Genomic DNA, 27,585 nt, shown 5'->3' with positions numbered 1-27,585 from the left:
AACAAGCATGGGATTAAAAAAAAGTTACAATTCTTTCTCTTTGGTACTTGCCAATAAGTAACATATTTTTACTAACTTGTTGCATCTGCCGAATCTAATCGTTTAGGCCTCTGATTGGACTCCAAAGTCTCCTTTGGCAGGACTGCAAGCTCCACAGCATTTGAAAAAGGTCCATCTCCCACCTCATTGGATGCTGATATTTTAACAATGTAGACATTTCCAGCCACGAGGTTCTCCAGCAAAGCCATGGTTATTGCTCCTATTAAAAGGAAAACAAAAAACTTTTTGTTTTAAAAAAAAGTTTATGTTAGGCAAATAATGCAGGGAATGTACTAAAATTTAGCTATTAGGGGATAGATTTAGCCCCTTTATTCCTCAAAAACTCTTGAGTCTTGTGTACAAAAGACTGCAACTTTCATATTCAAACTATCGGCTACAGGATTGGAGTGAACAGTGATAACCTATTGTCAGTCTCTCTGTACTGTAAGTGTAAAGCACACACTGGTTGCTCTGCTGTACCAGTACAAAGGTGTTGATACAGTGCAGTTCTAAGATTCCAGTAGTGGCCACAACGTCAGCAAACTTAAACCTGCCCCCAACTGCATTTCAGTATGACAGTATTTGTATTGTGAGCCATGTTCTAGGAGCCCCAATATATTCTGTGCTAATGAGCTCCCAGATAAGAGCTCATTCTTCACTGATATCATAATGCAAATGTGACACAGCAAAGGGCTGCAGGCAGCTGATCTGAAACACACAGAATCTGGTTTGGCAAAATGAATGAAGCAGCTTTGGGCAGCATCATACTGTAACTTTAAACTCAATTCAATCCTATTAAATGCCAAATAGATTCCTCTGATTCTTGTATGCTCAAGAAGGACTGCAAAGACAAGATTAGAAAAAGTCTCTCTCACAGATTTAGAAAGTCTCTCTCACATACATGAAGGCACGTAAGTGAACAGGACTCAGTCATGTGGTACTTGTACAGGCAAAACTGCTATCAGAATCAATAAGGATTTTACCTTCACAGGGTTTGCAGACTGATGCTTACAATTCCAACTGCTATTTAACATGCCATAGAAATACATTTCTGTGTTTCTTCCTGCCATAAACATGTTACTTTTCTTTCCAAAATAGTGGCCTAATATATCCTTATCATAGAATCATAGAGCTGGAAAAGACCTCAGAAGGTCATCAAGTCCAGCCCCCTGCTCTAGGCAGGACCAATTCCTTTCTTAACCATAGATTCTAATCAGTTAGCTATCCATAAAAGGTAGCTTTTCCCAAAACATATCCATTACCTGAAAGCATTTGAAGTAAAATGTAAGGTACCTATAACTAAAGGAGCTGTAACCATCAAGGGTGAGGGGTTATATTTCAATACTAGAAGCTCTTTCCCACCAGTTCCTTTTGAATCAGCTGCATTTCTAAAGCAGCTAAGCAATTTGTGCTCATTTTACTGCACATCAAATGTGTAAGGGCTTCTCATCCACTTCAAGTAAGTTTGGAAAAAGGAAAAAATATTCTTCACATTGCAAATAAGCAGCAAACTACAGCAGTGTTTTAGACAGTTGTTGCTGGCACAAACTCAGTCAAATAGAGGATTTTGAAAATGTTGGTGAACGGATAATTCTCTGAATTACTTGAAATGTATCCTTGAAGTCTGAGTTGGGAAGAACTCTTAGGTCTCTTGACTTTGGAATCTTCCACAAAAAGGAGTTAGTTTGTGACTAGCTATTCTTGTCACAATAAACATTAAAAATGCTACTACCTCACCTTTCCTGCAAAGAGATGAACATGGCACTAGTATTGCATGCCCACTCTTCCTATCATGCCTATCACTTGACTAAGCTATTTAATTTAACCTTAAAATAAGAGCATAACAACTTGTTTTAAAATGTTAGAAACCTGAATTCTTCCTTAACCCTCAAGCTTTAACCTATCAATCAACACACAAAATCAGCGACTGCAGAGCTGATTGAGATTAATGGCTTTCCATTTCCTTACCCTCTACAGCATTTTCAGTATGAAATGACATGAAAATGGACAGTGGTCTATTATAAAAACTATAGGTCTCCATATCCCTTGTTCTAAGTATACACATCAAGATTTTACTGGTAACGCTGCTCAGGGTTCCTATAGATAAGACTGAGTTGAACTATATACTTAAAGCAGGGATATGACCACTTAATATTATATGCTAAATACAGTGTGTCTTCTCCTATGTTACAGCACTTGCACTTCAATTACAAATATTTTTTTCTGAGATTGACAAGTAAATCTGTTAATAAGTTTATGAGTTAAAATATAGGTCCTTTAAGAAATTTAGCACTGGGTGTCAGACCATTTTGGACTCCGATGATCTTAATAGTGGGATAACATGTAATCTCACTGAAATCTCAGGTATTGGCTACATTTCAAGACTTTAGGATCAATGGTCTTTCTGGTGTTATTCTTTATGGCTGAACCTTTCCTTTCAAGCAGTTGATAAATGTTCTATTACACAGAATTTCATAGAGAACAACCTCCTTTCACAATGGCTGCCGTCCCTACCGAATGTTCTCATTGGGACAAGGAACACAGCAGCTCTTGGTGAGCGGCTGTTTGCAGAAGAGCATCTCTCTCCAATTAGTCTCAAAGGGGTTGTATGTCTCCACTTCCTGACAGAATAGGGGGCATCCATCATTCCCCAAATTCACTTAGCTTCACTCTCATTGAAAGAAATGGCAGTATTTTAGACTCCAGAGTCTAGCCTCTTCTGACAAACTTTCAGTAATGAAAACAAAATAATTAAGCCTGGATATTTCTTTTTCAAAAGTTACCTATTGCACTACTATGCCCTACAACTCCTTAGGTTTTTGATGCTTGTTTTAAAGGTAATTACATCATTGGCAAAATGTTATTTATCCTAAACTACTGATATGTATTCTGATCTTCATATTAATATTTTTCTAGGAATAATAGATGCCTGTTGTTGAGATGCAGCTCTTCAGAAAGCTAAGTCCTACTACTGCAAATCCAATACAGCTATACGAGAAAATAAGGAGGGATCATATTCTGGCTACATATTCTTTCAATGGCTGCCATCACTTGACAATGTAAAGTGCAACATTGTCCTGCATTTTGCTTCTGCCCTCCCTTGGGACTGAGAACACAGCAGCTCTTGGTGAGCGGCTATTTATAGAAGAGCATCTCTCTCTCCAAGTGTTCTCAAAGGGGTTGTATGTCTTCATCTCCTGATTGCTATAGCTTTTCCAACACTAGCATTTATTATTACAGTTTACCTTCTCGGTGTAGCACCTGCCACTCTCCAGCAATCCAAGCCTTCCTAGATGCATAGAGGATAGTATAGCGAGTAACAACTGTTTCAGGACCATCAGGTGGCTTCCAGGAAACCAAAGCAGTATCATCTTCTATCAAAGTCACCTTCACTGCCAGTGGAGGGCCAGTTGGTGCTGGGAGGATAGTAGCACAATATTATTAGGGCAAACACATTCATATGTGCTTAAAATTACTCCAAAGAAAAGAGATGTAAAGCTCCTAATACCATAGCAATGGCTGAAGCTATGTTCTAAATAGATAACTGGGCAAACATACATCAGTGTCCTCAAAAGGCACTTTCTTTTCAGTTAAAATTTAGTCTACAGCTTAGATTTTATAAAATCAAGCTTTAAAAAAAAATCTTAAGATCCTGATTTTCCTTTCATTCCAATGGATAAACAAACTAACATTTCCCTTAGTGCGTATGCCATTCAAATAGTGCAGCACAGACAAGGTTAAAGTGAAACTGACTTTTACAGATTTTCATAGTTCAAGTTGACAAATGCAAATAAGTGAACAAGCATCTCAAATACTGAATAGGAAATTGGATTTTTAACACAGTTTGTTTTGATAGTTTCAGATTTTAATAACATGGATAAAGATTCCCCCCCCCCCCCAGTATATGATTTACAATTTGACTGTGTCCCTTTTACATGATAATTCAAAACTCTTATTTATGTTATTTTAATACAAATTATATTTATGGAGGAAGAAAGTTATATTTTATACTCCGTCAACTTGGATTTTCTCTTAGAATTCCTATACAATTTCATATCTTCAAAACAGCAAGAGTGTGCAGAAATGTAATTAGGCAGACAATCCATACAAACAGGAACAATAGCAAAGCAACTGGGATAAAGAAGAAAGACAAAATTAACTTAACAAAACTCAAAAAACAGACTAGCATTTTCAGGCCCACTGACTCAGAAAACTTCCTTTTGAGCACAGTATTATTATTGACTAACCATAACCCTTCCCTATTGCCCTTACCTTCTGGAAGTGTGGTATGGTAAACTACTGGACTCCAGGGACTAGATAACTGATCCACATGCAGTCGAACTGCAAACTCATACTTGGTTTTTGGTTCTAGACCTTGAACCAACATGTGAGTTTCCGACCTATACAGAAGAATTAATAAAAGACATTTAATACTAAGAGTAGTTGATGGTTTCAAATCCAGATGAGATTCCGTGGGTACTAATACGCAATTCATCCCATATAGAGGAACATGGCAAGTCCTGTGGACCAGTTAAGCTTATTCTGAGCTATCCATCAGTTAACGTTACTCCAGGTGCTAGCGTGATGTTTGTAAATCAGTTTATTCATCTTTAGATGTTACTCACAAAATTGAGAAATTTGGATCTGCTTTGACTCTTCAGGACCCAATTCTGCTCTTAGTGATAACTTGGGTTAACATGACTGGCTGTACTGACATAAGAGGAATAACTTTGAATTTAAACTGACAGCACAGATCATAGAATCTGCCTCTGGCCATTTATGTAATCTCCCATGTGCTACTTCCATCTTCTGTATTCAAATTCTGCAAGCCTGTATTTGCAATTTTTTATTTTTGTCAGAAATGGGAGTTTACTGCCCTGCTGCAATTATTTTAAGTACAAGTAACAATGTGAAAATTATACTGAATCCAATTTTAAAGTCAGGGAGTTTACATGTACACACACACACGCATGTATTTGCATTTTTTCATAGAGGTAATTGTATTAGTAATCAAGTAAAATTTAGTTTTAAAATGCTTTGCCTTTTCTGAACACCTGTGCAATACTTTATTATTAATAAACACAGCCAAAATACTTAGCACTGGCAGAAGTTTTCATCATCTAAGGTAGTGGTTCCCAACCTTTTTTATACCAGGGAACAGCAAACTCATTCAAAAATTGTTGGCGGACCGGCACTGAAATATTTGTACATTTGTTATGGTAATTAATGTATCTGCATATTCATTATGGTAATTTTAAGTGGTCACGTGTTATTTTACATTGCATCTGTATGCACACAATAGATGTCATTGTAACCATAGCCCATAGTATGAGGCAAATCAAAGGAGAGGGGACATGATGGTTAACAATAATTTTAAAAACTGCTGCACCTGCACACACACACACACACACACACACACACACACACACACACACACACACACATTTAAAAAAAAACTAATAAAACAGTTGCTAATATTTTTTAAAGATTATTCTCCAGTCCAAACCTTTTGCCTCAATTGTACCAGAGTTAGAGGCAGCAGTTATCAGATCTGACCATGTTGACTCATTCTGCACATTCATATTTTCCTTTGTATTTAATAATGCATAATAATGTGTGTGTGCACTGGCTGGGAGTAGCTGGAGGCCAGAGGAAGGCTTACGCCCAGCGGGAAGGGAGAACAGAGTCGTAGGGGCAGCCACCCTTCATGCGGCACTTGGCCCCGGTAGCCGGAGCAGCTGCCCTTCACACAGTGCTTAGCCCTGGCAGTCGGGGCAGCCGCTCTCCACACATTTGAGTCTCTCCTTGGTGGCCGCTCGAACACTCTCCTTACAGGGAACACTCCCATGATCTTGTATTTTTAAAAATAAAGCACATCTTTGTGATCTAGGATGGATATTGCAAAAAATTTGCCTGTCAGAGGAGAGCCTCCAGAAGAGATCAAAGATTAAACTTAACTCCACATGTGCTGTTGGGACATGTGAGCTGTGATTCACCACACTGCTTAGAAAATCCTTAGGGAGAAAATCCCTAGGGAGATGCTCTGGGATGTAACAAGCTCAAATCACAACTTTAAAGCTCAAGGTAAAGATGGAGGGCACCACAACAGCTCATGCCCTGAATTTTCCTGGGCTAGTCCCAAGGAAAAAAGAAACCCAGCCAGATGCCCAGAGGAAACCCACTGATAAGCATATGGTATTGATCAGAAACAAAACCACCTAGTCTCCTATATGGTAATTCCTCATTCTGAAGCTCTAAAGACCAAGCAAGTCAAAGAGCAGAACCTTTTCTTAGATCAGTAACATTATTCCTTTTTGTTCCTTATTTTAACAAATCACAGGGATGCCTGCAGCTAGTTTACTAATTCTTCTAAATACAGTGTTTCTCAAAGTGGGCCCTTGACACTTATGGTGTTATCCCACACGCTTCCCAGCCATTAGAGTCCTCTAGACCTGAAATTCTAATGTAAATAAATATCTGATTTGTTTGTGTGTGTATATGTGTGTGTGTGTGCGTGTGTGTACGTACAAGTCCTCTTTAAGAAGTCATTTATTAGATATGTAATCAAACAAACATGTTTTCAATCCAAAAGACATTGATAAGTCACTGGAAGGAGAACAAGGCTAGGTAGAAATGTCAATCCAAGCCCCAGTCATCTCACTGAGGGCACTACCAGAAATAAATCATAAAATAACGTACATTTTTATGCTATATCTGCGAGGTTGGAGTTTGAAGCTTGTGGATGAGAGGTTTGGTTAATTGAAAACAATTCATACCCCAGAAGGAACCCAGAATATTTAGTTTTTTCCTTCTGCCATCAAAGAGTGTTTTTCCAGAACAGTGTTTTCCCCTTCACCTTTCTAACAGTGAAATATAATATGGGAATGGATCTGTGAACACGTTGCTTCTTGCTGCAAAGCCCTTGCCTGTCACTCAGTTGCAGAGTAAATCTCTGTTGTAGAAGGAGGGGCACATGTACTCTGAAGAAGTAGATCTGCTAAGCCTTCAGGGTTGGTGGCAAAACAATGAGAACACAGCATCTGCAGTCACATTATAAATGCCAGACTGAACAAGATCCCAATTTGGGAGGATTATAATTAGTCGCTTTTTATCCATCACACTCAATCTCCGTTCCCTAGAATGGAGAACTATGAAATTATCATGCTTCCAATCACTATGTATCCAAATGGCCTATTTTGATGCTGCATCTATTGCAGAAATAATAGACATTGGGAGTGAAAGCCTCAATTTGTTTTCTCAAGGTTGAAACCTACCTCAATTTGTAGTGCACCTGGCCCCAGCCGAGCACTGCAGCCGCTCTCCATGCAGCAATTGGCCCCAGCCAAGTGCTGCAGCCATTCCACATGAGCTCACCTGCCAGGTTTCACAGTGGCCACTAGAGTTGGAATGGAGCCACGATGAGGCTGCCCCTGTAGGGACAGGCTCACCACACTCCGGCTCCAGCCACAGCAGATCCGGTTGCCAGCCACCCCACTCACCCTGCTGCTGCAAGGGGAAGTGGGCAGGAAGGGAATTCCTTTATGGGGAACCCCAGTGAGTGGGGCTAATTAAAAGCTGGGGGTGTGACATGGCATGGGAACCACTGGTCTAAGGCAGTGGTTCCCAGCCAGTGATCCATGGACCGCTGGTGGTTCGCGATGCTACTTTAGGGGCCCACAAAAGTTTAAAATAGAAATTAAAATAAATGTACAGAGCCTCTTGCAGCCAGCACATCCTTCAGCCCGCGTTGCTTCCCAAGCTGCAGAAAGTAATGCAGGCTAAAGTATGTGCAGGCTGTTGGCACAGAGCCTCATCTCCCCGCATGGTGCTGGCAACATAGCTAACGTTAGTTACTCCCCTTGCAGAGGTGGTTTATGCACTTTCAGTTTCAATGCTTTAAACTGTTAAGTGTAGACAAAGCCTAATACTAAGTCCTTTTCAAGCATCCCATGTGGGATCCTTTCAGCATCCCATGTGAAAGCAAGTAAATATTAACCCCATTTTTCTAATGGGAAAATTGAAGCAAATACGTTATGGTGCAAATATCTCTAATTTTGGATGCTTATCTTGAGACAACCTGGGCTAGACTTCCACACATCCTGAACATCCACAACTCCTGCTGAAATTGAGCAGAGTTCTGGGTGGTTAGTACCACAGAAAATCATCTACAATTTCAAATCAGGCACCCAAAACTAAAGAAAAAAAATGGAGGCCAAGGTCATAGCGGGGTAACTGTCAGAACCAGAGGTAGGACTTGATCCTGACAGTGGTGGAAACTAGGGATGTAAGCAACTAGTCGAGTCACTCACTACTCCACTAGTCACTCCCCCTTTTTCTGCCTCTATCAGAGGCAGCACAGGGTGGGGGGGAAGCATGAGTGATGCTGGGGGGAGCCGGCTTAAGAGCCAGTTCCCCTCAGCACCATCTCTGCGGTGGGGGGTAGGCAGGAAGGGGAAGGCAGAGGTGCAGTGAGGGACCAGGTGCAAGCCAGGACTCAGTTGTCCCAACTTGTGTCCAGTCCCAGGCGCTGCACCTCTGCTTTTTATATGTAGTAAGAGCCAGGTGGCTCTTACTACATTTAAAAGGCAGAGCGGGAGTGAACTCTGCTGTAGATCTACAGTTTCCCCTCTTATCAACTAATCGAGTAGTCGATGGAAATTCCATCGACTACTCTATTAGCTGATCAAATGCAATTGAACATGCTTAGTGCAAAGGGCAGCCCTGTCACATGGATGCGAGCCACACCAGAGCTAAGCACAGCTTGATCCTGCAGGTACAGATGCCTACTTGTGCTCAGAACGGAGTATTACACATACACATATCTCACATAGTGGAGAAGGTCCACAAGCATCTGGCTCTGCAGAAGCAGGCAGAGGGCATGTGGTGCCACACCCGCTGCATACATGTGTCCACACGGCAGCAGGTGGACGTAGATGTCCCTTCCTCACTAAATTTTCCTACACCGATCAGTTATAACAATAGGGACCATATGCACAGACAAGGGCCAGGTAGGGACCTGGCTATATCTTGATGAGCACCAGGATCCCAAACAGGCAGCCTGAGTGGAGTAGCAGCGGTATGAAAGCTGGCCAGCCCATGGTGTGTCCCCACCTCATCCAGCTGGAGAGGTAACCGCAGACAGACTTCCTTTTCCCATACAGTTGCAGAGCCAGGCATTCCTCTCTGCAGCCTGTGCAGCCTCTTCATGAAAACCTGTCCCCGCCCACACAGGCAGGCTCTGGACTTCGCACCATCCTGCACACTTCTTTGGGTCTCAGTGCACTCAGTGGCATGCTGAGATAAAATGCTTACTTACCTCAGAACTGGTGTTCTTCGAGATGTGTTGCTCATGTCCATTCCAATTAGGTGTGCGTGCACCGCATGCACGGATCCCGGAGCTTTTTCCCTTAGCAGTATCTGTTGGGCCAGCCAGGGAGCCCCCTGGAGGGATGCTGCTATATCGGTGCCGCTATATCCCTGCTGGCCTTCCACCCTCTCAGTTCCTTCTAGCCGTAATACTCCAACAAAGGGGAGATAAGGTGGGAGTTGGAATGGACATGAGCAACACATCTTGAAGAACAGTTACGAGGTAAGTAACCGTTTTTCTTCTTCGAGTGCTTGCTCATGTCTATTCCAATTAGGTGACTCCCTAACAGTATCCTAGGAGATGGAGTCGGAGCCTATCAGCACCTACTTTACAATAGACTGCAGCACAGCCCTCCCATAGGCCACTTCTACCCTGGCCTCCTGAGCGATCACATAGTGATCAGAGAATGTGTGTACAGAGGACCATGTAGTTGCTTGACAAATGTCAAGAATGGGCACCTGCACAACAAACGCCATGGACACTGCCTGCGCTCTCATAGAATGAGCTGTCAGAGGAGGCCCGGGCCTACCCATATGGTCATAGCACTCCCTAATACAGGAGGTAATCCAAGAGGATAGGCATTGGTCTGATACTGGTGAACCCTTCATCCTCTCGGCTATTGAAATAAAAAGTTGTGGAGATTTACGGAAAGGATTCCTTTGTGGACAAGGATTCCTTTGTCCTTTCTATATAGAATGCTAGAGCCCTCCTAACATCCAGGGAATGTAGGTCCTACTCCCAAGGTGTGGAATGGTGTTTCCGAAAGAAAACTGGTAGATAAATGTCCTGAGACATATGAAAATGTGAGACCACCTTAGGGAGGAAAGCTGGACATAGCCTAACTTTGTTCTTAAAGAAAATTGTGTATGGGGGCTCTGAAGTAAGAGCCTTCAATTCCCAAACTCTCCAGCTGAGGTAATCGCGATCAGGAATGCCACCTGCTACGATAGGTGCTTCAGAGAGCAGGTGGCTAAACATTCAACAGGGGCCCTCATAAGTCCTGTCAGGACTGAGGTCTTGGGGGGGTACCAGAAGGCGCGTGTAAGGGAACAACTTGTCTACCTCGTTCAGGAAGCGCTTTACCATCATATTGGCGAACACAGACCTCTGTCCCTCCACCAGGTGAAAGGCTGCAATCACAGCTAAATGAACCTTCAGGGAAGATGTAGCAAGGTTCTGGTGTCTGAGGTGCAGACAGTAATCCAAAATAAAAGGGACTGAGGCACACATCGAGTCTGTCCCTTTCTGCTCTACCCACAGGGCGAAGCACTTCAATTTGGCCTCATATGCTGCCCTGGTCAAATGTTTTCTGCTCTCCAGAAGTACCTTCTGCACCTCCTCTGAGCAAAGTTGCTCCACCCCCGTTAACCACGCAGGTTCCATGCTGCTAGGTGGAGGGCCGAGAGGTTCGGGTGGCATAGCCTACCCTCCCCCAAGTCCTCACTGATCAGGTCTGGAACTAATGGCAATGTCACTGGGTCTTCCACTGCCAGGTCCAACAGGGTGGTAAACGAGTGTTGTCAAGGCCACGCTGGTGCCACCATAATGACTGCGGCCCCAAACCTCCTGATCCTGAGAAGGACCTTGTGATCAGAGGGAATGAAGGTAATGCATACAATAGCTCCCGAGGCCACTGAATGTGCAGCGCGTCCCCCTGAGACCTCTGTCCTTGACCCATGAATGAGCAGTAGCTTTGGCACCGGGTGCTCCCTTGAGTAGCGAACAGGTCTAGATGGGGATAACCATACTTCCAGAAGACTTCTACAATGTATCCAGTCTGATGGACCACTCGTGGGCCTGAAAGAACCTGCTGAGCCTGTCCGCTAGAACCTTGCTGGTCTCAGGGAGGACAGTCACCTCAAGGTGGATATTCTGGGTGACAACTCCCGCAGCAATAGGGCTTCCCTGCAGAGGGGAGAGGAACGAACTCCACCCTGTTTGTTGATATAATACATGATCATCGGGTTGTCTATAGACACTGAAGGCACTCTGTTCTCCAGTTGGGGAAGAAAGGCCTGGCACACCAACCTGACCCCCCTAAGCTCTTTGACATTTATGTGCAGGGAACTCTCCCTGGGGGACCACATACCTAGTTTCCTGAGGATTCCCACTTCCATTTAGCATCCGTATCCAATGCGTCAATAAACAGCTGCACCAACAGGCTCTGTCTGGCAAACGGGACCCCTGAGCAGGCCATCCTCTCCTGTCGCGACCAGTCCAGCAAGGGGAGCACAGCCTCCGTTAGCATGACTACCGCATCTAGCAGTGCACATGCTGGATTGTGGATGCTCAACAACCGTCTTTGTAGGGGTCAGAGTTTCAGTCTGGCGTACCTTGCCACAAGCCACCTTGTGGCCCAGCTGTTTCATGCATGTCCTCGCTGTTGTCATAGGGGACCTCTGGAGGGTCACGATCATGGAACTCATGGTCATGAACCTGGCCCTGGAAAGGGACACCCTCTCGACAGTAGAGTTCAGGTGTACACCCATGAATTCTATCACCTGCGTGGGGCTGAGCGTGGACTTCTCTTCATTTATGAAAGTTGACAACCAAAGGGGATCGACAGTGGAGAGACTGTAAGACTGTCCTCGAGCATACCCTCAAAATGAGGACTTGGGCTGCAGGTTAGAAGTGGGGTGGACCCTCTATCCAAGTCTGATCTTGAATCCCTGCACCTGCTCCTATTAGAGTCACTGCAGCCATTGTAATGGCCCCTCCTTCTGCCCCTGTCAGGGCCAGACCCTTGCTGGAAGGCTTTGTGGATGGTCTGGAGGCGAGCGACCTTCTCTGCAGGCTCAGAGTGTGAATCCCCAAAGACTTTAGGTTCACCATAGAGTCCTTGAAGCTATGTCGCTCTGAGTCCATTTGGTCCGAAAAAAGGCCTGACCCTTCGAAGGGAAGGTCCTGCAGAGTGTTCTCTACCTTGGGAGGGATGCCAGACACCTGCAGCCACATGCTCATCCTCATTACTATGCCCATGGCCATCATCTCAGCCGCTGAGTCCGCAGCATCCAATGCTGCCTGCAGTGCCGTCCACACCACTGTCCTGCCTTCCTCTGCAATGGCACTATACTCTTGCCTCGAATCTTGGGGGAGACAGTCCTTCAACTTGTCCATGGCCGCCCAGGTATCGTAAGTGTACCAGCTCAACATAGCCTGTTGATTGGCAATGTGGAGCTACACCCCCTCATGGCATAGGTCTTTCTCCCCAACAGGTCTAACTTCTTGGGCTCCTTAGACTTGGGCGTGGGCCCTGCCTCTCCTTTTGCCCCACAGCCTGTACCACCAAAGAGCCCGGAGTAGGGTGTGTAAAGAAGTGTTCATGCTCCACTTGGGAAACAAAATAATGCCTCTCCACCCTTTTTCGTGTTGGGGGAATAGAGGCAGGGATCTGCCACAAGGTCTTTGACATCCTGTCCACTGTTTTCTTAAGTGGCAGTGCCACCCTGCCAGGGGTGGCCACCGTGAGGAAGTCCACCATTGGGTCAGACCCCTCTTGGACCTCCTCTGCATGGACTCCCAGGTTGGCTGCCAACCTCCTGAGCAAGTTTTGGTGTGCCCTATCATCCATTGATGGGAGCAGAGCGGCAGGGTCCCCCAAGGCCTCATCAAGTGAGGAAGACATCAACTCCCTGAACCTCAGCTGTTCCTCCACCAATTCCGTCCCCTACGCTGGGGCTACTGCTGGAGGGGCCTCCTGATCTGACCCCTACATCGCAGATGCAGTTCTAGGGCTCGTCCCTTCGACTGTGGGGGAGGATGTTTCACCACCACCTTGCTGCAGGAATGGGCTGACTCCGAAGCAGGGGCCCTGTGGACATGGGTTGCCAATGGGACATTGTCATGGTGAGATACCAATATTGACCCTGAGGGAGGTGGATCCTGGGCCTGATGGTGGCCATGTCTGGCTAACCGATGGACTTTGGCGTTGGGGCTTGTGGCTAGAATGAGAGCGGTGCCGAGATCTGGATCTATATAAAGACCTCCCTGAGCTCACCGACTCTGCCTCTGAGGAATAATCCAACGCCGACCACAGCAGGGCCGGTGACCTATGCTCCTTTCAGTGCTGGTTCATGGCCTCCAGTATCCCCCTGTGCATCAGGCCCGGTGCCAGCGGGACCATCATCTGTGTTGAGGGAAGAGGCTGCAGTTCTGGAGGCCCCAAACAAAAAGGTGCCACTGGAACACTGTAAGACAGCACCGGAGGTCCACGTTAGTGAGCCCCATAAGCTGCTGGTGCTAGAGGGATCTACAGTGGCAGCATCCCCGGTGCTACTGAAGGGTGTGCTTTCAAGACCCAGTGCCGGTACTGACATCGTCCACAACTGGGCTGGTGCCGGTTCAAGCAGTGCTTGGTTCACCTGCATGGTCACCATGTCCTGCGGCCCCTCGGGCCGTGCTGGGTTCGGGGCCTGGAGCACAGGCAGTACCGAGGCCTCGAAGTGCAGGGAAGAGAACTCAATGAGCTCCCATGCCACATCAAACATCTTTGGGGTTGATGGCTGCCAGAGTTCCTCAACTATGCGGCACTGGACTCTCACTCTGAGAAGGACTACACCTTTGCCTTGGCAGTACCAGGACCTCCCAGTGCGCCTTTAAGGCCAAGTGCCTCTCCTTAGGGTGTACCTTGTGGCCGCGCCTCTCCGGAGACCTGCCCCTAAGGTTGGACTCTCTCCTCGATGCTGGAGACTGATCGGTGCCTCGAGGATTTCGAAGAGGCAGCCGTCTGTCTGGCGGGTGCCATTTAGGACTCCATGAGGACAAACTTGAGTCTAGAGTCTCTCTAATGCTTTGTTCTCAGCTTGAAACTCTTGCAAATGTTGCAATTGTCTGTGCAATGGCTCTCTCCCAGACACTGCAAGCAACAGTCATGTGGGTCACTGCAGGGCTTAGGTTTCAAGTACTTCGCACACCTTCGCACACGGCTTGAACCCCTGTGACCCTGGCATCCCCATATCAGCTGGGGAGCGGCTAAAAGGGAGAAAACTCCCTTATCTTCACTAACTATTTACACTAACTAAACACTGAGGGTATGTCTACACTACAAAGTTAGTTCAAACTAACGGACGTTAGTTCGAACTAACTTTCATAGGCGCTACACTAGCGCTCCGCTACTTCGAATATAATTCGAACTAGCGGAGCGCTTAGTTCGAACTAGGAAAACCTCATTTTACGAGGATTAAGCCTAGTTCGAACTAGCTAGTTCGAATTAAGGGCTGTGTAGACCCTTAATTCGAACTAGTGGGAGGATAGCCCTCCCCAGGTCTCCCTGGTGGCCACTCTGGCCAACACCAGGGAAACTCGTCTGCCCCCCTCCTGGCCCCGGACCCCTTAAAGGGGCACGGGCTGGCTACGGTGCCCGTGCCAGGTGCAAGCCTGCCAGCACCCAGCCAGCAGACCCTGCACCTAGCACGGATCGAGCCACCCACCCGATGCCCCCCAGCCCTCCCCCTCTTCCCGGGACCAGGCTGGCGGCTCCCGGGAGTTTGCCCGGGACCGCAAGAGGCGGGCACCCGCCTGGGCTACTGCGGACATCGTGGACCGTGTCCACGACCTCCGCACTAGGCACAGGAAAGTGGCCGTCTAGGGCAGGAGAGCTGCCAGCCTGGTCACCCAGGAGCAGGTTTCCATGAAAATCAAGGTGGTCCACTGAGACCCCCGACCCTGAGCCCTGAGCTTACAATGGCCGTACTGGGTCAGACCAAAGGTCCATCTAGCCCAGTAGCCTGTCTGCCGACAGCGGCCAACACTAGGGACCCTGGAGGGGATGGACCAAAGACAGTGACCAAGCCATTTGTCTCATGCCATCCCTCTCCAGCCTTCCACAAACTTCGGGCAGGGACACCACTCCTATCCCCTGGCTAATACCACTCCATGGACCCAACCTCCATGACTTGATCTCACTTCCCTTTAAACTCTGTTCTAGTTCTAGCCTTCACAGCCTCCTGCAGCAAAGAGTTCCACAGGTTAACTTTTTGCTTTGTGAAGAACAACTTTCTGTTACTAGTTTGAAGTCTGCTACCCATTCCTTTCCTTTGGTGTCCTCTAGTCCTTCTTTATGGGAACTAATGAAGAACTTTTCTGTATGCACACTCTCCACCCAACTCCTGCTTTTAGAGACCTCTATCCTGTCCCCCCTCCATCTCCTCTTTTCTAAGCTGAAAAGTCCCAGTCTCTTTAGCCTCTCTTCATATGGGACCTGTTCCCAACCCCTGATCATTTTAGTTGCCCTCCCCTCTCCCAGCCTCTCTCTTCCCCTCTCCCACCTCCTTTTCCCAGTATCACCCACTTTTGTTCAATAAAGACAGATTCAATTTTTGAACACAATTGTCCCTTTATTTTGTACATCAAGAAGAGGGACTAGAGAAGGGTAAGTGGAAGGAGGTGAGGGAGGAATGGTGTACGCATCCCCGATGGGGAGGACTGGGCTGGCTCTGTGGGCTTTTCGGGTGGAAGCTCTCCTGCAGCCCCCCAATTGCCCCCTCTCCCCAGATGGCAGCCTGTGGCAAGTGCAGCCGGGCTGATGGCCGAGTGCTGTGATGTGCCCAGTGTGGGTACTCCGGGCACTCCAAGCCAGGACTGGTTTTCAAGCGGGGCACCCCTGAGAACTGTCTGTCCGGGGTGGGGGTCGGGACCCTTTAAGCACAGCCCTCGGCTAGCCTGAGACAGCAGCTCCACGCTCTAAGTCCTCCTCTGATGCCCTGCCGGCACTGCTTCCGGCCATCCTTAAGCCTGGTTCAGGGTCCACTTAATGTGGACATGCTAGTTCGAATTAGCAAAACACTAATTCGAACTAGTTTTTTAGTCTGGATCCGTTAGTTCGAATTAGCTTAGTTCGAATTAACTAATTCGAACTAAGTTAGTTCAAATTAACGTTGTAGTGTAGACATACCCTAAGCTAATTACTAACTCTCAACGAACAACAAGAACTATGTACACGTGCTAAGGGTAAGGACTACCAGTGTAGTCAGCATTCCAGCTACCATCAGGGCGGTAAAAACTGAGGTGGTCAAGGGCCAGCAGGGGTATATATGTGCCGATATAGCGGCGCCACTCCAAGGGGCTCCCTGGCTGGCCCAATGGATACTGCTAACGGAAAAAGCTCTGGGATCCGGGCACGCAGCGCACGCACACCTAATTGGAATGGACATGAGCAAGCACTAGAAGAAGAACAAGCTATGTAGTTTAGTCCTGTGATTAGACCACTTGACCCATGTCCTGTCTCTGCCAAGTTTACCTGTGAACAGCACATCTATTTCATGCACTTCCAGTTTTTTTTTCTTTGAACAAAGAAGAACAGGGCTACAAACAAACTCATGTCATATATCTGGCAAGCAACTCAATATTCGTGTTCTCATTTCAGCTATTGTACAGCAGGGCTAGAAATGAGCACCTTTGCCTCAGTGAAGAGAGACAATGGCAGAGTGGAGATCCCATCTGTCAACAAAGGTGAAGAACTACAGGCTACGTCTACACTGGCCCCTAAAAACGGAAAAGCCATGCAAATCAGGTAAGTCAGGATAGGGAAATTCGCGGGGGATTTAAATATCCCCCGCGGATTTAAATAAACATGTCCGCCGCTTTTTTCCCGGCTTGGGGAAAAGCCGGAAAAAAAGCGTCTAGACTGGCGCGATCCTCCGGAATAAAGCCCTTTTCCGGAGGATCCTACCTCAGGTAGGAATAAGAGATCCTCCGGAAAAGGGCTTTATTCCGGAGGATCGCGCAAGTCTAGACGCTTTTTTTCCGGCTTTTCCCCAAGCCGGAAAAAAAGCGGCGGACATGTTTATTTAAATCCACGGGGGATATTTAAATCCCCCGCGGATTTCCCTATCCTGACTTACCTGATTTGCATGGCTTTTCCGCTTTTAGGGGCCAGTGCAGACGTAGCCACAGTGTTTCAATAGCACCTCCTAACAAACAGAACTGGCAGAAGCCTGGGAAAAACACCTGACTTGCAGCGGAGAGAGGTTTCAGGAAGTGTAATCAAAAGATGGTGGAGTGCAGACAAATGAGATAGTATTGAGGAAGGATCTGGGGAACAAAGAATAACTTGCAGACTGTACATACGTTTGAAGGTAGAGCACCAAAGAGGCATTCTGAAGTCCGACAGGGTTACAGCGAACGGTGTAGTTAATGACTTGTGCAGAGGTAAATGCAGGCCTTCCCCAGTGGAGGTAGATAGAAGATGAAGTGTTAGCTTTGGCATATAGGTGGTGGGGTGGTGGTGGTGGAGGTACCATACGATCACGGACAGCTGGTTAAACAAAGAGAAGCAAGATTTGTTTCATCAACTTCTTACATATAAACATATGAACGGCTATACTGGTCAGACCAAAGGTCCATCTAGGCCAGTATTCTGTCTGCTGACAGTAGCCAATACCAGATGCCCCAGAGGGAGGGATCACAACAGGTAATCCTCACATGATCCCTCCCGTCACCCACCTCCAGAGAAACAGAGGCTAGGGACATTATTCCTACCCATCCTGCCTAGTAGCCATGGATGGACCTAACCTCCTGAATCTATCTAGCTCTTTTTTGAACGCTGTTAAAGTCCTAGCCTTCATCACATCTTCTGGCAAGGATTCCCACAGGTTGACTGTTCATTGAGTGAAGAAAAACTTCCTTTTGTTTGTTTTAAACCTGTTGCCTATCAATTTCATTTGGTGACCCCTAGTTCTTATATTGTGGGAATAAGTAAATAACTTTTCCTTATTCACTTTTTCCACACCAGTCATGATTTTATAGACGTCTATCATAACCCTTCCCCCCACCCCAGTCTCCTCTTTTCTAAGCTGAAAAGTACAAGTTTTTTTAATCTCTCTTCATATGGGACTCATTCCAAACCCCTAATAATTTTTGTTGTCCTTTTCTAAACCTTTTCCAATGCCAATATATCTTTTTCCACATAAGGTGACCACATCTGTACACAGTATTTAATATGTGGGCTACTCATGGTTTTATATAGAGGCAATAAGATATTTTCTGTCTTAATCGCTATCTCTTTTTTAATGGCTCCTAACATTCTATTTGCTTTTTTGACTGTTGCTGCACATTGAGTGGATTTATTTCAGAGAACCATCCACAATGACTCCAAGATCTTTCTCTTGAGTAGTTGTAGCCAAATTAGTCCCCATCATATTGTATATATAGTTGGGATTATTTTTTCCAATGTGCATTACATTTATCGACATTAAATTTCATTTCCCATTTTGTTGCCTAATCACTAAGGGTACGTCTACACTACAACATTAATTCGAACTAACTTAGTTCGAATTAGTTAATTCGAACTAAGCTAATTCGAACTAACGGATCTAGACTAAAAAACTAGTTTGAATTAACATTTTGCTAATTCGAACTAGCATGTCCACATTAAGTGGACCCTGAACCAGGCTTAAGGATGGCCGGAAGCAGTGCCGGCAGGGCATCAGAGGAGGACTTAGAGCGTGGAGATGCTGTCTCAGGCTAGCCAAGGGCTGCGCTTAAAGGGTCCCGACCCCCCACCCCGGACAGACAGTTCTCAGGGGTGCCCCGCTTGCAAAGCTGTCCTGGCTTGGAGTGCCCACACTGGGAGTACCCACACTGGGCACATCACAGCACTCGGCCATCAGCCCGGCTGCACTTGCCACAGGCTGCCATCTGGGGAGAGGGGACAATTGGGGGGCTGCAGGAGAGCTTCCACCCCCAAAAGCCTGCAGAGCCAACCCAGTCCTCCCTATCGGGGGGCTTGTACCCCATTCCTCCCTCACCTCCTTCCACTTACCCCTCCCTAGCCCCCCTTCCTGATGTACAAAATAAAGGACAATTGTGTTCAAAAATGGAATCTGTCTTTATTGAACAAAACTAGGGGAGACTGGGAAAAGGAGGTGGGAGAGGGGAAGAGAGAGGCTGGGAGAAGGGAGGGCAACTAAAATGATCAGGGGTTGGGAACAGGTCCCATATGAAGAGAGGCTAAAGAGACTGGGACTTTTCAGCTTAGAAAAGAGGAGATGGAGGGGGGACAGGATAGAGGTCTCTAAAAGCAGGAGTTGGGTGGAGAGGGTGCATGCAGAAAAGTTTTTCATTAGTTCCCATAAAGAAGGACTAGAGGACACCAAAGGAAAGGAATGGGTAGCAGGCTTCAAACTAATAACAGAAAGTTGTTCTTCACAAAACAAAGAGTCAATCTGTGGAATTCCTTGCTGCAGGAGGCTGTGAAGGCTAGAACTAGAACAGAGTTTAAAGGGAAGTGAGATCAAGTCATGGAGGTTGGGTCCATGGAGTAGTATTAGCCAGGGGGTAAAAGTGATGTCCCTGCCCAAGGTTTGTGGAAGGCTGGAGAGGGATGGCACGAGACAAATGGCTTGGTCACTGTCTTCGGTCCATCCCCTCCAGGGTCCCTAGGTTTGGCCACTGTCGGCAGACAGGCTACTGGGCTAGATGGACCTTTGGTCTGACCCAGGATGGCTATTCTAAGCTCAGGGCTCAGGGTCGGGGGTCTCAGTGGACCACCTTGATTTTCATGGAAACCTGCTCCTGGGTGGCCAGGCTGGCAGCTCTCCTGCCCAAGCCAGCCACTTTCCTGTGCCTAGTGTGGAGGTCATGGACAAGGTCCACCATGTCCGCAATAGCCCAGGCAGGTGCCCACCTCTTGCGGTCCCGGGCAAGCTCCCGGGAGCCGCCAGCCTAGTCCCGGGAAGAAGGGGAGGGCTGGGGGGCATCGGGTGTGTGGCTCGATCCGTGCTAGGTGCAGGGTCTGCTGGCTGGGTGCTGGCAGGCTTGCACCTGGCACGGGCACCGTAGCCAGCCCGTGCCCCTTTAAGGGGTCCGGGGCCGGGGGGGGCAGACGAGTTTCCCTGGTGTTGGCCAGAGTGGCCACCAGGGAAACTTGGGGAGGGCTAGCCTCCCACTAGTTCGAATTAAGGGTCTACACAGCCCTTAATTCGAACTAGTAAATTCAAACTAGGCTTAATCCTTGTGGAATGAGGATTACTTAGTTCGAACTAAGCGCTCCGTTAGTTCGAATTTAATTCGAACTAACAGAGCGCTAGTGTACAGCCTATGAAAGTTAGTTCGAACTAACGTCTGTTAGTTCGAACTAACTTTGTAGTGTAGACATATCCTTAGTTTGGTGAGATCTTTTTGAAGTTCTTCATAGTCTGTTTTGGTCTTAACTATCTTGAGCAGTTTGGTATCATCTGTAAATTTTGCCTCCTCATTGTTTATAGATCATTTTTAAATAAGTTGAACAGGATTGGTCCCAGGACAGACCCTTGGGGAACACCACTAATTACCTCTCTCCATTCAGAAATCTTACTATTTATTCCTACCCTTTGTTTCCTGCATTTTAACCAGTTATCAGTCCATGAGAGGACCCCATGATAACTTATTTTGCTTGAGAGCCTTTGGTGAGGGACCTTGTCAAAGGCTTTCTGGAAATCTAAGTAAACTATATCCACTGGATCCCCCTTGTCAACATGTTTGTTGACCCCCCTCAAAGAACTCTTGCAGATTAGTAAGGCACGATTTCCCTTTACAGAAACCATGTTGACTTTACCCCAACAAATTATATTCATCCTTGTGTCTAACAATTTTATTCTTTACTATAGTTTCAACTAATTTGCCCAGGACTGACGTTAGACTTATTGATCTGTAAATGCCAGGATCATCTCTAGAGCCCTTTTAAAATATTGGCGTCAACATGTTGGCAGATTAATAGATAAGTTTGAGTATATAAGTTTGGATACAGAGCTGATATCTCCCAACGTTAAATGGTGCTCAGAGGTTGTGTTCAGGCTGTTACATGACTTCTAGCAAAAACTAGCACCAGATCAAGAGATCGCTTCTATAGTCCCTTTAGTCTAGTTAAACATGGGGATATAATATCAGGAGAAACTGTGGAAGTATCACTGACAAATCAATGACAAGGTGCTTAGGCTAACAGAATGATAAAGGACATTCTGTTTGCTATTTATCTTGCTTTTCCCATTTTTATTTCATGTTTTACAAGTACATCAGAATCCTATAGCTAAGTGGTGGGTGAGATTTGTAGTTGTCACAAATGTTATGATTTCTCAAAAGGCTTTATAAACTGATATTTTATTAGATTAACATCACAGGCACACAGGGCTACTATTGATCCTGAAATGCTCGACTATTAGTAGAATTGGTAATGCAACTTTTGCACTTACAGACACATCCTGGAGTACTGACTGTTTGGTCTGCCTGGTAACCTTCTTCCATGTTGTTAAATGCCAATAGCCTCACGTGGTACTTTCTTCTTGGATCTGCATAAATAGAAAATGAATTATATTACAGACAAAGAATGCAGATTTTCAAATATCTACACAAATACTAGGATGCTGCTGCAATCAGTTTGATTCTGCTACAATTCTTGTTCAATATTTGCTCACTTAAATCAGAGAGTAACTCCAATCTTGCTCTCATTAACCTAAACTGAAGTTAGGCCCTCAGTGAAGTGGGATGAATCTCAAATTCCTTCTGCAGCAATTGCTCACTATTGTGGCTATAATGATTTTATTTATGGAGATATAACTCTCTCATAGAACTGGAAGGGATCTTGACAGTCCCCTGTCTTCATGGCAGGACCAAGTATCATCTCTGACAGATTTGTCCCAGATCCCAAAATGGCTCCCTCAAGGATTGAACTCATAACCCCAGAGTTAGCAGGCCAATACTCAAACCACTGAGCTCTCAGCTATCCTAAATACTAGAGTGTGCATAGAAATAACATTCAGAACATAAAGTGGTCTACATAAGTAGAGAGCGTAGAATTTGTTTCAGATACCAAGATTTGCTTCTGGAGATCCAGGATGGAGTAAAATGGGATAAGGACAGGAGGGTAGAACCAGAATCAGGCAGAAATCATATGGCTATGGGCCTCCAGAGTTTATACCTCAAATACAATAAGATTAATTAATACATGTTTTGACTTCTAACACTAGCTTTTAGGGGGCTCTTTAATGCTGATTTTCTGGCTTGCTTAATGGATTGCTGTCTACTTAATTTTTTTAAAGCTGATTAATTTTTAAAACTTCTATTTTCTGGTACATCTCCCTTCAATATCCTTTTTTAAAAGCCTCTAAACATTTTGCAGGGTTTTTCTGCATCCCTGGTAGGTTTTGGAAGAATGTTTTTGGGGTAGCCCTCATAGTAATCCCACCAAACGTGCTCAGATCTTTTTCTTCTAGCCCAGTGGTCCCCAACCTTTTCAGGTTGGCGGGCGCCAGGGAGCGTGGCCGTTCGCCCGCTGGGCGCCAGGGGGCGGGGACACTTGCCCGCCCGGGAGCGACCCCCCCAGCCGCATGCCCGGGGGCGGGGCCCCCCCAGAGCCGCGCGCCCGGGGCCGGCGCCCCCCCCCGTAAGCGCCGCGGGGCCAAGGCCGGGGCTGGGGCCATGGCACGTGCGGCGCCCCTAGGGGCGGGGTCAAGGCCGGCGCCAGAGCCGGCAAGGGCACGCGCGGTGCTCCCGGGACCGGCCATGCGCCCGGGGCTGGCACCTGCCAGCCCAGATTGCTCCGCGGGCGCATGTAAAGAGCCCGGCGGGCGCCATGGCGCCCGCGGGCACCGGGTTGGGGACCACGGTTCTAGCCTCTGAAAATCTTTACCAAAATAAACCAACTGGAAAAAAATACTTTTTTCTCTATTCTTCTAATGTCAGTTTAATTACGTTTGGGTGTTATTTTCAAACAATATTTACATAAAGTTTTCAGGCAGATTTACAAATTGATAGTGACCCTTTAAGAGAGGTTAATTTTCTGCTATTACTATATAAACTCTCAGTGGCTCTTATTGGAATTCTAGTGCTACAGAAATGAGAGTTATGTTAGGATATTTTCCTGTGTTGCTGTTTATGGAGATGGGATCTTATTTCCTTCCAAGCAGATTTAAGTTAAAATGGAAATTATAAGAATGCATTGACCTTGTCTGTGGGTTTGGTTTTTTGGGTTTTTTTGGTCCTAAAATATGTCTCCATCATAATTTTATTGTTTCTGTAATTAAACTATCTTCTTTTCTATTTAAAATAGAATTTAATGCAGCCCATCTCAGCCAATTCAACTGGACTTAATTCAGAGACATTTCTTTAAACATTTATGATCCTTTGCGTAAGTTAAATCCTTAGTTCCCTCTGCAGATCCTCTGCATTACTAGTAGCACCATAACCAAATCTTGTTAATTTGAAAATTTAGTTATCATTACAGAATCTATAGTTTGTAAAACATTTTTATGATTTTCAAATAAATGACTATATTGATATAGGCAGAATCACACACAAACAGCATCTAGGAGGTATTAAAGAAAAAAAATTAATGGGATTCAGTTGGATAGGGAATGCTGCATGTGTAGATCTGTTTTAATTACTTTTTTGTTACCAAATCTAATACACATGATTGAATGAGTTTAAGTTGTTAGTGAAGGTTTATTTAGAGTTAAATTTTCCCCTGCTGTGTTTAACACAAACGTTTCATCACTATACATTTGAGAGAGATTGTGCATCTGAGTGCGCGAGTGAGAGAGAGAGAGAGAAAGAGAGAGAGAGACGGTTCAGAAGTCAGTTTGTTCAAGAACTCCTCCTAAATGGTAAGGTCTAGGACCATCAAATTTGAGATGCAGATTCCTCTTATAACTTCAAACAAGGTTAGGGTTTGGGTATGCAAGGACAATGGGATGTGCATGGAATGTGATTATTTTTAATCAAACAGAAAGGGAGGGGCCTGGTAGCAGGGATAATTATACTCCAGAATGACCACAGGGGGCAGCAAGCAAGCCCCTGGAGCAGCCGCTGGCTGGGCAGCTTGCCCCCTTCCCACTCCAGGGAGCAATGCCAGCAGCCAGAAAGCATGATCTTGGCCATCTCGGGCCAGCCTTGGGAAGAAGAAACCTCCTGCCCCTCCCACCATCGCTACCATCCATCCTGACTGGTTAACTGGTAAGCCTTACCCTTAATGCGTGATGCTCACATGGTAACTTAACCATTACCTGGGAGCAGCCCTGCTCCAGCCCCACAGGGCTACAGGCTCCCAGCCCATGTGGGCTGGGAGCTAGCAGCCCAATGCAGGGTCAGAAACAGCTGGACTGGGGCAGCCCCTGCCCACGGCCCTCCTGCCTGCCCCCATTTAATCAGTTAACCAGTTAAACTTAACATTGAACCAGTTAACTAATTAAATGGGATTTTAGATCCCTACTCCTGCACCCTCCAGACCTCCAGCCCCCTGCCAAGCCCCTGCCCTGACTCCCGCATATCCATATACCTCCAGCAGCCTATCTTGAAGGTCCTGAGGAACACTGGGTAAATCCTCTAGTAAGTGCACACGAATCAAAAAGTGAAACTGAGCAATATGTTTTCACTGGCCAACTGAACAATATGTTGTTCACAAGTAAACAACACAAAGGACATTCTGTCAGTGTTAAATAATAAAGTGTTGTAGTAGCATAGGTAAGGAGCAGTGTTTTAATTTTTTAAATCTGAAAATATATCTTTATAAATCTACAGAGTCAAGTGCTACTAGACCAAAGACAGGCTAGAGAGGCAGACACAGATTACTCACAAAGAAAAACGAATGAAAATATGTCTGAATGGGTTTTTAAAACTGGTATCTTGACATTCTGCTGAAATTTCCACTGTTGACTTCCAAGTAATTAGAGGAAATGAGAAAAATAATCTGAGCATTTGAAAAATTGAAAATAAGAGAAAGATGAGCATCTGAAGTACCCAATATTGGGATATACCAAATCCAAACTATTAAAACTTTTTAGCACTACAAAATTATGTTGGGGATTTTATTAAAATGAGATCTTGTTCTTATGCTTCCTGCTTCTGGGTCAGAAACACCATCAAAGGACATTTAGTCTCTTCTGCTTCTAGCTAAAAGCTCTTAAGAACACTTTATTTTTTAAAAATTACATTTAGTTATAAGAACTTCTTTCAACATTTCAGAGCATGACTTTTGCATACAGGTTGGACTTATTTTTCACTTATTTATTATTTGATTTGAATTGAATTCTCCCATCCTCTCTCAGCAAAATCCTGAATTCAAATGCAACTTAGCAGGCCTTTAAAGAGACGCCATATAGCCAAGTGGTATACAACTGATCAAGTTTCACAGTCTGTGCTTTTCTTTACAAGTTCCTGTAGAAGAGACCCCTGCTGCATTTCCGTAAGACATAGGATGACAAACAAGACAATCCATCATCCTGCCGAGCACCTTCAAAAACGCCTTGTGCCCTTTGAAAGTGGTCACCCAGAACTGATCATCTTCACTGTGTAATGAGGAATAGCTAAAGCCTAGAGTCTTGCTGAGCTGAATGAGCCTGTGAGGTCTGTTTATATTCTCTGCTTTTTTCTTAACCTGAATTCCTCATTAACACTTGACAAGACTTGAGGGGCGGAGAGAAAATTTCACTCCAAAAGTCAAAGTAATTTTTAAAATAAAGGCAACTGCATTAGTCTGCATTAAGTACAAAAATTAACGTAATTGCTCTTATTCAAATAAAGACTGAGCACATAAAAAAACATTAATATAAAAAAGCAATCTGTTCTTTTTTTAAAGACAGAGCTCTCTGAATTTTCTTTACTGTTTAAAAGTAAAGTTCTCTACATAACAAATCTGCTACACTTGAGATAGGGCAGGTCAAGTTTTAGTTAGGTTGCCTAGATCAAAAATTGAATCCATAATCCTTGTAGAGAATTTACTAAGCTGCCATGTATTACTGCATTTCACAAGACTCTTAAGAGGCTTCATGGCTGAGAAAGCACATATTGGTATATAGCCTGTTTCTACTAAAGGATGCGGCCCTATGTACTGGACTGAAACACCCTAAAAACAGCGGAGATCAAAAAGAACATAAAATGAAAGGACAAAAAAGAGATGCAAGTGGAAACTGTGCTGGGACATCTGAAAAATAATATATAAAAATCAGAAATTACTCTCATAGAGTACATCTACTCTGAACGGGAATTTTGGGATACCAGTGATATCTCAAAATAACTACCCTGCGTCTACACAAGCCGCCCATTATTTTGAAATATTTTTTGAAATAATGGTTGCGCTATTTCACCATTCTGGTAAACCTCGTTGCATGAGAAATAAGGGATGGCTTGAAATAGTGCATTATTTTGAAATTTGGCACTCTGTAGACGTGCCAAATTTCAAAATAAGCTATTTTGAAATAGTTTTGAAATAAGATACGCAATTTGCGTAGTGCAAATTGCGTACATTATTTCAAGTTTAGGGTGATGTGTAGACGCACCCATGGTATTAGTACAATATCCAATTCAAAGGATATTTGGGAAGATATATTGGTTGAGACTTTACAATATGCAAAACAGAATCATGAATATCTATAGGTTTGTGTCTAAACTCAAGATAAATCAGAAAAAGAAATGTCAACAATCTATTTTATGAAGGGGAAAGATGATATTTTGGTTTGAAATAGCCTGTAGTTAGAATATGAAAGGCACTATTTGTTGGGTTGATTTTCTAGCTTGAGATATGATTTATTGCTAGGTGGCAATCTCAATACAGACTTGGCATAAACACTTTTTATCTTGCAGTTCATCAACTGGATCAGACAGTCTCTCTCTAAAGCCAGGCAGTTCCTTAGAGAGAAACAAATGTAAGGAGGCTTCCTTATCTTTATACACTACAGGTATCATGAATACTTTAAACATAAATCACTGATGAAAGACTGGTGATGGCATGCCCACCTGGGGGTCTGACAGTCTTGAGTTTAATATATGCTATCCATGTACATTACACAGCAAAGGGGGGCTTCAGAGCCTCAGAAGCCAATGCAAAAACCCACAGAAACTATCACTCATGCACAGAAGTAACACATTTATGACAAAAGATTGTTGCTATTCAGCAATAACTAGTCTGAGGTATTCACTTAACCAACTTCACACAAAATTCAGTATCTTAATTAGAAAACTGAATATAAAAAAAAGATATTGTGTTTGATATAGCTGAATAATTTGCTATCATTATCAACTGTTTCATTTAACTCTAGAAAGTCCAATTTATTTGACTGGATATCAGTGAAAGTATGTTCCTGGGGATAAGGTGCATAAGAGCTACGTTTCAGTTCCTTGTTGTTTTCCTTAACTTGCTCCTTTTAAAAAATAATAATAATAATGTTGCTGGTTGTATTATGCTCTTGTAAGACTGAGTGTAAGGCTACTTA

General features: G+C 44.9%; 1 protein-coding gene across 1 annotated transcript in view; it reads right to left on the bottom strand.

Annotated features, from left to right (window-relative positions):
* Nucleotides 1-27,585, bottom strand: part of PRTG (protogenin) — a 148,320-nt gene that overhangs the window by 16,304 nt on the left and 104,431 nt on the right. Inside the window, exons 12-16 of the mRNA XM_075897295.2 lie at nt 21,574-21,669; nt 17,474-17,660; nt 4,312-4,439; nt 3,285-3,455; nt 77-259 (exon numbers count right to left, since the gene is read on the bottom strand). Of these exons, the coding sequence (XP_075753410.2) occupies nt 77-259; nt 3,285-3,455; nt 4,312-4,439; nt 17,474-17,660; nt 21,574-21,669 (765 nt within the window). The remainder of the gene's footprint in view (nt 1-76; nt 260-3,284; nt 3,456-4,311; nt 4,440-17,473; nt 17,661-21,573; nt 21,670-27,585) is intronic.

Source organism: Pelodiscus sinensis, chromosome 14 (assembly GCF_052426305.1).
Source record: "Pelodiscus sinensis isolate ZL-2025 chromosome 14, ASM5242630v1, whole genome shotgun sequence".
In the NCBI taxonomy this organism is placed as follows: Eukaryota; Metazoa; Chordata; order Testudines; family Trionychidae; genus Pelodiscus; species Pelodiscus sinensis.
Note: the sequence above shows the minus strand (reverse complement) of the source record. Positions and strands in the feature narration are given on the sequence as shown.